At 40.1% G+C, this 12,624-nt stretch overlaps 1 protein-coding gene across 6 annotated transcripts in view; it reads right to left on the reverse strand.

Moving 5' to 3' along the window:
- Window positions 1-12,624, reverse strand: part of nrxn2b (neurexin 2b) — a 784,571-nt gene that overhangs the window by 549,917 nt on the left and 222,030 nt on the right. For all 6 annotated transcript variants that reach the window (XM_065950814.1, XM_065950813.1, XM_065950811.1 and 3 more), the window contains one exon: window positions 2,669-2,686. In XM_065950814.1, coding sequence (XP_065806886.1) covers window positions 2,669-2,686 — 18 coding nt within the window. The remainder of the gene's footprint in view (window positions 1-2,668; window positions 2,687-12,624) is intronic.

Consider the following 12,624-nt stretch of genomic DNA (forward strand, 5'->3'; position numbering starts at 1 on the left):
CTACAAATAAATAGCTGCTTGAAAAAGTATGATTAAAGGTTTGTCTCTGTAAGACCTCAAAATCCACTCAAAAGTGGATAAATCCAGGAGCCATGCTGAAGAGCACACTGACACAGAAACAGCTCATATCTCAAATTCAAAACAGATTTATCTCCCTCTTCTCTGCCCGGTGGTCCTAATGAAGATGAAACCCAATTTGCTCTGGCCTCGCCGATCAAATTTTAATTACTTTTTTTCATTATTTCCCCTCTCTAGATCTTGATTCCTGCCGGAGAGGTATCGTAGGTGTGGCATTATAGTATCTCTCTGGTCTACACTGCACCTGGGGGTGAACATGTCCCCCACCAAACCTTCAGTCCCCACCCGGCTAGAGAGCTGCTGCAGACAGACAAAATGTCACATTAATATTCAGAGGACATCAGATCTCTGGGACAAACAGTCACTGGACAAAGATTTTCAATCCCCCCCACAAACACACACACACACACACACACACACACACACACTCACAAACACACAAAACTATTTACATACGAGTATCCAGAGACATACTTGAATTATCGCAGCTCAGAGGAGGAAATTTCCACCATGGGATTGCTTCAAAACATTTTTTTATCATGCCTGTCCGAGAATGACTGCATGTTTTTTCTCATTAAATTCTACACATTCTGCTGTGCTGTAGATTACTGTTTGCAATTCCAAATGCACAGTAGGTGCTGCAGCGAGACAAAGCTAATTATTAGGAGGCAAGCGATAACACTGACACATCACTAAAGTCTGCAGCTGCAAAGAGCTAAGTTTTAAACTGCACTCATCTTGTTCTCTTACTGTTTATGTGAGGTCTCGATACGTCCCATTAGTCTGTCCATCTCCGCTCTCAACCGCCCCTACTCGTCACTCACGTCTTCCACGCCCGCCGATTCCAAATGATATGCTGATGGAGAGCTAGCGTACTGTGACATGTCACCATATTTACAGATAAAGCCTCTGTGTTGCGTTTTTATAAATGACTTTATGGTCTACAGCACGTGAGGCCCTGAACACAACACGCAGCGAGGATGAAATGGCCATAACTTTGCATTCTTCTCTCATAAGTTACAAGAATGCGAAGGTCATTTTTATATTTACTAGAGGGGTTGCACGAGTTAACTGAAAGACAGTGAGCCATTAATAGTCGTAGGGATATGAATTGTTTGCCGAAATTGCGACCAAAAATTCCTGTTCAAACGTGGGAGACACTGAAGCTCTCTGATTTGAAGTCTGATGGGTGAAGCGTTGGAAGCCACTTGAGGTGAAGGTATGAATAATGGGTGGAAGCTGTTTAACAGCATGCTTATAACAGAACGAGTATTTTACTGGAAAATCAAACCTCTGAGTTTGAATTGCTACTAAGCCTCAACATACCAGAATAATGAACTGTGATACGACGCTAAAAGTTTAACAATATCGATACCTGTGCCATGGCATTTGTCTCTCTCCTGCATACTGTCTAATCTGCAAAAATATATTGGGAATGATTCCGCTTATTTTCAGTTCTGCTCTCCAAAAACAGCTTTTTGAGATGCCAAAAGAACTCAAAAAGGCAGCAGGTTTGGGTTAAAATCAGCTGTTCAAAACATGGACGTCGTATCAGTGATTCAGTTTCTTGAGAGGAAATGCGGTCTCAAACATACTTTGGGTCGGACTAACAACAGACAAAGAGGTGGAGCTAAGGTGTTTCCTTAGCCTGTTTACAAACAGATACAACACGCCTACCTGTCAGATCAGCCACGCCTCTAATTATGCATAACCCTTAGCCTTAAAGGTCACATATTAGCCTCCTTTTCAACCAGTTTAAATAAGCCTCAGAGCTCACTAAAACATGTCTGTGAAGTGTCTTGTTCTAAATTCACTCTGATCCTGTATTTGATCATGTCTATAAACCCCTCTATTTCAGCCCTGCTCAGAACAGGCTGTTTCTGTACCTTTAAATATGTAAATGAGCTGTGTCTGACCACACCCCCTCTCTGGAAGGTGATGTTGCTTGGGCTTTCTTGCACCATGCATCATTTTAAACAGCTACAAGGCAGCTGTGGGAGTGTCACCCACCTGGGAGAGGGGTTACTGCACTTTGTGATGTCATGAAGGGAAAATCTACAAACGGCCAGTCACTTCCACAAAGTTAAGGAATCCAACAAAGAAACTATTCTTTCAGTTCTGGCTTCTGAGAAAGTGTCAGTGCAGTAAAACAATGTAATTTAAAAAAGGGTTGAACCTAGCTTCTTAAAACATCTAGTCAGTGAAACCTCTGAATTTGTATTTAGAAAGAGATGCGGTATGAAACTGACAAAGTGAGACTAAGAGTTTTGTCTTTTCAAAGTAAGCGGTTGCAAATTACTTCTTCAGTAACAGCACAAACAAGTGAAAGGTAATTCAGTAAGCAATGTCAAACACCTGCAATGCATAACAAATGGAAAAGAGAGACGGAACACAACGGGAGATAAAGATGGCGTTCCATTAGAAAGTTTACCCACTGTTCATTTTGGGTAGAAACCAAGCTAATAGAGATTAGTGCTGGTTTGTTTTGGAGTTGCATTGACTAATAAAGCTGCCGTCACCATGGCAGCGGAGGGAGCACATTTGCAAATCAGACATATTTGGCAAAAGGTAAAGAAAGACGAGGACTTACCGACTTGAGATGAGTCACCTGTAGGGGAGGTAGGAAAGAGAGAGAGAAAAGATGGATCAGTTTAAAAAGAACAAAATGTCGCCTGAGTACACCTGCACACTGACAAATTCAACACAAATGAGACCTAATAAACAGGGAGGAACAGAGTAGTCAGACTGCAATTAGCACGAGACATCTAGAGGCGTGCTTCTTTACTTATGAGCCTCAACACACAGCTGCTAATTGACATGTCGGAGGAAAAACAACCGGCACGAATGATCAGAAAAGCAGCGTTCATATTTTCTTGATAAAACAGCTCTCAAAAAAAGGTCAAAAGGACTTCTCAGGCAACAACTTACTTATTGGCATTCACTTCCTCCTTCTCTGTGTGCTGCAAATATAACTCCTCCTAAGACTCAGACTCATTAAAAAAGCCACTTTGTTGTGGAGAAAAATACTCTCCCCCTTGTATTTACCCTGTTTGTGCCTTTTAAAACACCAGATTGACCAATTAAGGGAGATTTCTTTTCCCTTCAAAAAAGCAAACCTTTGCTGAAGGAATACAAAATGTAATACATGTTTGAAATATTAACAATTCAAGGTAGGATAAATAAGAGGGGTAACCAATTTTAAAAACAGAATTTAACAATTCAGTGGCATATTTGTAAATTACTACTTTTAACCAAACAGAAGAAGGGTGCGATGTCACAGAGGTAGCTTAGCTTTTTGCTTCTATTTACTCCTGAAAGAATGACATGGCACCAACACTCAGGGAGGTACAGGGAGACTTTACAACATGCACAGTTACTGTGAGAGTGACAAAGAGAGACACAGACAGAAAGAGAGCTAGAGAAGGCTTGCAAGACAAGGATAGTCCAAACATCTCATCCAGCTTCTTTATAAAAAGGAGGTAAAAGCCTTCTGCATTTGGGTTTCTTCCAATGATCAGTGGCTCATTCCAGAAAAAAAAAACTTTAATAAACATGCACAATATTCATCAGAAATATTGATCAGAGCTGTCAGGTCAAATTCCTAATTAAAGATTGGAGCAGCTCCATCAGTTGGCAGGTTGTTAAGTATTGGAGAGAGTATAAAGTAGGTTTTAAAAGATCAATGGAAGGTGGAGGGGGCGTCCAATTAACTTGAGGAGAGCTAAACTTTACTTTTTTTTTTGCAGGGAAGTTGACATGCACACACCGCTACAATTTTGTGCAAGCAGCACATTTGAAAGATGTATGAACACTTAGATTGGACCGATGTGCCTACTTGTTAAACACTCTGGATATTACTTGCATGTTACCAGTTTGGCAGTTTTGGGTCTTAAAATGTCTTAAAAATGGAAGAGCACATGGCTTCAGGTGTTTGAAAGTTGCAGATTAGTTAAAGAGAACATGACTTTTAGCATATTTTATGTTCATTTTGGATTTTTAAATGAGATTTACTGCTTGATAAGATCTTCAAAAGGAAAAGTAGTTCATTGACATAATTAAAAATACTGTATGTAGATTCCACCACTAGCTCTCAATCAAAACATGAAGAAAAAGATGAGTAGAGACTGGCAAGGAATCATGGGAGTTATCTCTGCTACCCCCCCCATGAAAAGGAACCCCGACTTGACCCTAGTCAAGACGAACGGGTAAACCCGACCTGAAGAAGAAAATATGTTGACCGTTGATTTATCCGAGTAAAATTGACATGACATTTTTAACACAGCAGCACATACAGCAACAGTACGGCAGCTTTTAGTAGCAGATCACGCTTCCTTATGCAGCGGTCAAAGTGTTTCCACGGCAACGATAAACATCGTGTGTCTCTCATGGCGGCTCAACAAGGCGGCTGCCACGACAAGACACGTCCTGTTACAACTCTAAAATGAAAGATTTCTCTGGCTTTGATAACTGTTGCAAATGTTTGAGATAATGTGAGTAAAAATTGACTAAACCTACAGTGTGTTATATTTAAATAATTTAGATATTTTAATGTAAACATGCAAATACCATTCTATGTATTATACCTTTGTATCATGTTTACAGACATTTTGGATGCATTTGCAGCATTTTCAGTAATGTTTTAAATCCAAATAAACCCTTTGATGCTTTAAAATCATTTGCCAATTGAACAAAGGACTCCCAGTATAGACCACAGTCAACCACACTGGTTTGTTGGCTGCGGGTAAAAAGAAGCCACTTAAGAGGCGCGCTAAGAGGTGGATGAAAGCAGCGGCAGAAAAGGTGCCAAAGGAATAAACACAATCAATAGGCTCTGGTCTCAGAGGCCTTGTTTGTTAATATCCTGGATTTTGACAAGGAGATCTCCAGGTCCCTCCTGTCCTGCCTGCTCTGACATCAACAAGCATGCTGTAGACACACGGGGGTACAGCCGATGACGGGTACAAGTGGGAAGAAAGTGATTGTGTGTGTGTGTGCAAGACAAGGAGACAAAGATAGCAAATGAAGAGATAGTTGGTCAATACAGCCCATCTATCATGCGTTCACAATTCCCCCTGGCCACCAAGAGCACACCTGAAAAAACATAAAGATGTGCAGATCAACAGACGTGCTCGTGTGTAAGATGTCAAGGCCGCTGTGTACAAATATAAAGTTATAGCAGCGATGCTATCTTCGGGACAATGAGCGGGTTGACCATGTTTTATAGATGATATATCATTCTGGAGAGCTGATGGGGGGGGGGGGGGGGGCAGAGGCAGAGCTATAAAGTCTCTGGTGACCCCTGCAGTACAGTAAATAACCCCAGCTGGATGCCGACATCTGTTTGGTGCTCAGTATTTCATGACGGGGACATATTGAGGCCAACGGTTGCAAGCAGAGACAATGCAAGTTCTGAGTTAGCTTTTGCAAACCTGGTCATATTGTTACACACTCTCTGCACAGCATGATTCCCCATTATTACACCCAACAATGCATGTCACTTTAAAAAAAATAGTAGTCCCATCGATGGAAACGCTGCTTGAAAACTGACCCTGACCCCCCCTCCCCCAGCCTGCAAACCCTTTTTCTCTTCGGCATCTCAGAGCTCAGAAGCAGTGACCCCTGTCTGCTGTCGATTTACTCTCTATCTCTGAGCACACTGTCCACTGCTCTCTCTCTCTCTCTCTCTCTCTCTCTGCTCTGCTGTCAACCTTTCTCGCCCATAAATGCAGAGAGAGAGAGTGAGAGAGAGAGAGAGAGAGAGAGAGAGAGAGACGAGTGTGGAGGAAACACGACACACATGAACGAGTGAGACACAGGCCACTCACACTGAACACAGACACGAGGTGAAGAACGATACAAGGACACATAAAGGGCAGCTATGCTAGACCTGATTTAAGGTCAGCGAAGATTAGAAAAAAGGGAAAAAGAAGGAAAAACCAACACAGACACATAGAAGCATAAAAGTCCCCTGAACTCTTTCCTTTAACTTTTGAATGGGCCTAAATCATCTTAAGAACAACAGCTGAACATGTTGCTATTTGTATGACTTTTATTAATCGATTTTATTCATTATTAAAAGGCAAAGAAAACTGTAAAGATAAGCTACAGTAAGTAAGTTGCATACATTGTAAATTAATTTTTATAATGTTTCCATTTCAAACTGGTGCCAGCAGCTTATGTAAATTAATTGGTTAGGTTTCTGTTAATCTGAGGCTTTGACAACGGAAATAAAATATGCTAATATTAGATTATAACTGCAAGAAAAATCTCTATTTTCATGGCAGAAATTGCATAAATGTGACAAAAGGTGTTAAAGAGGGACTCGCTGGGGGCGCCGGTAGCCTAGGGGTTAATGCATGTAGGGAGGCTGTGGTCCTAAAAGCGGGCGGGGCCTAGGTTCGAATCTGACCTGTGGCTCCTTTCCTGGATGTCATCCCCTTCTGTCCCTGATTTCCAACTTTATCTACCGTCATTTATCTACAATAAATGCATAAAAAAGGTGGCTCTGCTACAGTCGAGACATGTCTTGAGCCTTGCCAGGGTCCTTAAAATAATGCATCTTAATATAAATCAGCCATTGTTAGAGATATAGCTGCACCTCCACAGAGAGGATGTATGCCTGTTGACTAACTGAGGAGTGGTACTTCACAGAATCAAGTTTAAAAAAATGTGAAGAAAGAAACACAAACAGGGGTTAGATGTGTTCTTTTCTTTTGGATCAATAAATCATGATCAAAGATGCCAAAGCACACCGCTCCGTGTGTCTTCAGGGAGGACCAATGCTAATTAAAATGCAGAGGTAATAAGGCTATTTATCAAAGCCTTCTTCATGTCTGCCAAGCAGTGTGCCCTGGTATGTTTTTGGTTATGAGTTATTGATCACAAAGCAAATTCAAACTCTCTTTTTTTGGTACAATCAACAGCACTTCTGTTTGAGAAGTTTAAATAAGTTTAGTGACAACAAACATCTGCCCTCATCTGGACAGTGACCCATAGTTACAGGTCAGTGACTCTTCCTCTGATGTAAAACCAGAAGGATGTTATAAACGCTGTTATAATAGAAATGTTCCAGTCTGCAGGTCAAATTTTAAAAGTTTTGGATCTGAAATATTTGATATGTGAAAAGAAGTTTGGAACCTTTTTTTTAATATATTGTTGTTTCATGATGTTTAAGGGTCACCATTGATTACTGAGATACTCAGATAAAATGTTGGAGAAAGATAATTATGTTTGCCTCCTCGCCATTGTTGTTTACAAAGCTGATTTGGAAGTCCCACCCATCCCTGATGTTGATTGGTCGTTAAGGCAGAAGTGACATTGTTGAGCACTTTGGTGTTCCATAATTTAAACTACTTTCAACTGAGAGCAATGCGATAAGAAATAATGTGTTGTTGTTAAAACACTGAGTGCTGAAAACACCTAACGTACAATACTCTGTATACTGTATTATACTGTACAATAACTTTACTGCTCAATACTGCTTTGAATATATTATTTAAATCTTCAAAATTGTTGTGTTTTAGATTGGTTCTTAACCCTTTTTGACCTCGGGGCCCAACTTTTCCAGTACAAAGTGGCCTGGGGCCCATTCAAATATTAACACTGTATTGGTTTAATTGATCTTACTCCTGGTTTGATTTGTATTCATTAACTAAATCACTAACAGTTTAACAAGCTAACAGTTTTACAAGGTGCTCTTATGTCAGGTTATATTTTAATATTAGGTTTGTATTTATATCAAATGTGTTGTCCCCTCTAAATTCATTTTATTTTGGCAACAAACAACTTTAATCTGTTCAATTTATCCACGCAGGTGCACAGACACAAACACCATGAGCACGAGAAAAGTTCCACTCCTGCACGCACTCGCAAGCGCTCTCTCTACCCTGCTCTCTCTCTCACTCTCTTGGATCCCTTCTCTTCCTGCACGCGCCTGCACTCACTCACTCGCGCTCGCTCTCCCCCGCTCGTGCTCTCTCTCTCTTTTTTTGAATGAACGAAAATATAAATAAAAACAGGTCGGAAATATACTCGGGAGGCCATAAATTTACCTGGACGGCCCACCCAAGTATCGTCTATGTGTGGGAAACACTGCAGTCCCCTGCCCCGGCACAGGTGCAAAACTCAAAGTTTTTTGTAGCCCTCTAGGTGGCGCTCGTGGCCCAATTGAGGGTCGCGGCCTCATGGTTAAGAATCACTATATGATATCATAACTAAAATGTAGAACATTGCTGTATTTCTTCATCTGCACTTTTGTACTTATTAATTTATTCTTATATGATGATTTTATTCCATATTCATATTTCTCACTGCTTTATTGTGAATAAGAGCAGCTGTGAAGACCAAATTCCCCCTAGAGGATAATAATAGTAGCACTAGCCAGGAAATGAATAGCTGTTGTCCAATGGTAACAAAAATTGTTTGTTACTGTAACTTTTAGCCATACGCTTTACCACATTTTCACTGTCAATTATCATCATATGCCGATTGATTTGTAAATGAATGACTAATATTTGAATGATTGTGATGTCAGAGGAAAAGGCCGCCTTGTGATTATTGAGACTTGATCTAACTGTTAACAGCAAACTGAGTTAGTTTAGAAATCGAGTGTTTCAGGATGCGAATGTGGATGTGAGGCAACATAAAGAACAACATAATAAAAATCAATTACGTCAGCCAAAATTTCAAAGTCAGCATGACTCTCATTTGAACTCTTTCAGTATTAATATTTAATGTCCCCACTCCGTCTGTGTCTCCTGAAAACAAACAGCTAAAACTCCTCCTGGTGTGATCTGTTGCCATGTTAATACAACTAGAACATTATGACATTTGTTTGTCAGTGGTATCTAAACTGAGGGAAAAATGGCATGGTTCAGGGGGCGCCCAAAAAATATTTGAAAAAACGTCATGCTTCCATGGAAACGGGTTATATGAGTATTTAGTACATCCTATTACATCCTCCCAGAGGTGACAGTTCTACTGCTGGAATGACTCTGTGCTTATTTTCCTCAACAGTCAGCAAACAAGGGGAAACTGTTGGCATCCTGCCTCGATCAGGATCTTATTACAGGCAGATTTTACCTAATAGGCTAAATGGATATAACAGTAGCCTAACCCGCAGCGCTGTGCTCTCTTGGGATGCACCAGAAATGAAATATCCTGAAATCTCCCACTAGAGGTTCACCACAGACTCAGACCACCTGTACATGGTTTATTCTAGTGATGAGGTTTTGATTGGATAACAAATAATGTTATACTTGTGAGGATGGTAATCGGACGTCTTATTTCCCTGAATGAAAAATTAAACGGTGGAATTAGATTTTGTGAATGTCGTAAAATAAACATCCAAATTGGTGAAACGATAGAGCCTCAGGGTGCTCTTCAGAACCACCTTAATGAGAGGATGGTAGTTGTAGTTCCAAATAAAAAAAACACAGATAAACCTTTCCGTATTGTCCTGGCATTAAAGGGGATTAAAAGCACACCGATCATATATTTGCTTGTTTAAAAACGCATTCTTTAAATGATAAAAAAAAAGGACAATGATTAAAACTGAATTTCTAACAAAAGGTCAGATGTAGAGTGAGAAAAAACGTTGATCTTGGAAATGAGCTTGGGTCAAACTAATCAAAAACAAAACCGCCCATCTATTGAAGTGTTTAAGCAATATATAAATACATTTTCTATGATGTCAAATGACGTCTCAGTGGCTTCATTGGCTTGTCCATTATCTGCAATCATATATCCAGCTGGACTATATTACATCGCCAGTGGAGACTTAAATCAACATAATATTGATGACTAATGAGCTGCAGTTATTGATGTTACTCAAAGTTTGACAGGAGCCAGTGAGCACTAACTGGGATTGCAACTTTGAAATTTGGTTGAAAAGGGGGTGAGATCGGGTCGCTCCATAAGAGACCTATTTGTAGTCATTCATTAATCAGCTATAATACAGTTATAATTTCAACAAGATACAATTGTGTTGTATCATTTTCAACTTCTTGATTTTAGGAAGGACTGAAATGATGATTGAGCGGCATTTCTATGAAATCAATTTGCAGTGGTTAACAAAAATCCTAAATGCTTTGCTTTACATGAGTATAAGAATGCAAATTAAACATTAATTATGTAGCTTCAATGTTGGCAGAAATCTATACTTCTTTCCAAAGGTATTCCATTTGTGCCACTTTAGAGTTCAAGGCTGCATGAAGTGTCACTTAAGGACAGACACTCAGGTGTGTGGAAAGGAACATAGCAGTGAAAAACGTATGATTTTCGCAAAGGAGGGAGACATGACAATGCAGAGTTTTTAATGGATATTTACGGCGGTGTTATCCGTTAAAAAAGTAGCTACTGGTGTGTGGGAAAAAGTTACTAAAATACCACACATATAATGAAGTGTGAGAATAACTCAAAACTTGTTCCCTCCTAACTCTAAAAAGACAAGTCTTCTGACAGCAAATAGCCCCCTCCATGAATAAGCGAAAAGATAAATGAAGATAAATTCCTGAGCGTTAGTTCCCATTCTGCCTCTTTATCTCTGCTTTGCTGTTTCTCTTCATCAATCTCTCACTGCTGCTTTTACCTTAATCTCTCTGCGTTTGTCAAGTTATTTTTGAGTCTAAAGATATCACTGTGTGCACAGGGAGTCTGCAGCACACATTGCATTCTACAATTTTCTGATAGGAGCAAAACATTTTTGCCTTCCATTTTGTAACGTCAGTGGTAAGCTATCGAATTCACACCATCAAGTGTCGGTGTTCAGAAGGACTAGGTCAGTGAGCAGGGCCTGCACTCACTCACTATACACGAGTCATAGAAACATCATTTTGACTGATGTGGTAATAGTTATGAATTTCAAAATGCATAAAAAAGTCACCCTTGAAAATGTTTATAAAAGTGTGGTTACAGGAAAGCAAATAGTAACTCTAAGAAGAAGTTGGACAGTTAGGGTAGCACCTGCACCTTTTGTCCTCTAAGCTTTCAAATCCTGGTAAATGTAAATGGTAGTTGGACTGTTTAACCTTTCAAATAGCTTTACACTACATACCACATTTATCCTTTCATACACATCTTTGACTGTTGTGAAAGCTGTGATCAGCTGACAGAACACGACTCACACAGATCCTGTGGATATTGTGGATAAGCCGCATCTGCCCATTAAAGAGGTTCAGTAAAACAACAAAAGCATAACTATAAACCTCATGTTTGCTCTCCGTTATCCTGCCTTAAATGATGGCTAATGTTCTTTAAAGAGATAAATAACTGTCCTGGAACCAGTTACTGTCTGCAGTGAGACCAGTCTGCTATTTGTTCTTTCTTCCCTGTCTTAATAGCTCTTCTGAAAATCAATTGCTAATGCTTGGTTAATTTGCCCAAACACACAGGGTACAAAAAAGGGCACTGTGAAACAAGGGTCCCTCTGCCAATAGTGTTACCGAGGTAAACCACAGACCAGCTGACCAGGGGTGGATCTGTTGACTTAAGGCAGGGATAAACCAGTGGTCAAGGCAACACTGCATTGCCCTGTTAGAAAATGACTCCAATATTAAAAAGGCTCAGTCTGTGAATCCTCAAATTAAGTCCCTGGATTTGCAAGCAGCTCTAGAAAAGGCCAAGCGGGACCACTTGAACCATAGTTAACAGTATGAGCTAAAGGTGACGGCAGTGTGCCCAGATCCAAGCTGAAACATATAGAGGCATACACTCGTGGTTCTTTTACTGGGAGTAGTGAGCGTCTTGCTTTCCCTGGCCCAAGAATCATGACCAATATCTTCACCAGAGATTGCGTCTGCTATTGTTGAAGCACAACCCCAGGCCAGGAATGTAATTAAATAGCAAAGGCTCATTAAGACAGTATAGGGCTACTTTGAGGTACCACAGGGCCAGCCAATCCCAGAGGCAGTAAAGAAATTCCCAGCCGCTGAACCTTTATGCAGGCAATATTCCAAGAAAATTCCAAAGATCTGGGCAGCCTGCGGAAAGGTCATAAATAATTGCATGCATCCTGGACAAATTAACTTAATTCTAACAGAGTAGATATTGCAGTAGGCATAAGGAACTATATTCTACACCAATGATGTTAACTCCTTCCAACAAGGCCACAAATCACTGTTAAGGAAATGGATTTTATGATGCGACCATGATGAGTTCTGGTTAGGTCAAGACACAAACACTACAACTTAGGGCTAAAAGTGGTGTGTATGCTATACTTCCTAGTCTAGTTTTGTTGGCTATCCCCATATTATTTAAAAAATAACAAGGCTATTGATAAATGGAAAAAACTTTTGATTTACTTGGATTGGGGAAACCAGTAGCACTAACCTATGTGAAACGTCTTATTGACCATACATTGTTACAGTTGAATCTCCTTACATGAAGGATTGATCATTATTTTTAATATCTGGCGAACCCAAATAATTATCCCCAAATTGCTAGAGGGCTAAACCCACTGGACTGAAACACAAGCTGTTTTCAGCTGTCATTTTTCGAAAACTAGCATGATTTTGAAGTAGCATTCCCTCAGTGCTCCGTCTGTACCCA

This window comes from Labrus bergylta, chromosome 22 (genome assembly GCF_963930695.1).
Source record: "Labrus bergylta chromosome 22, fLabBer1.1, whole genome shotgun sequence".
Lineage (NCBI taxonomy): Eukaryota > Metazoa > Chordata > Actinopteri > Labriformes > Labridae > Labrus > Labrus bergylta.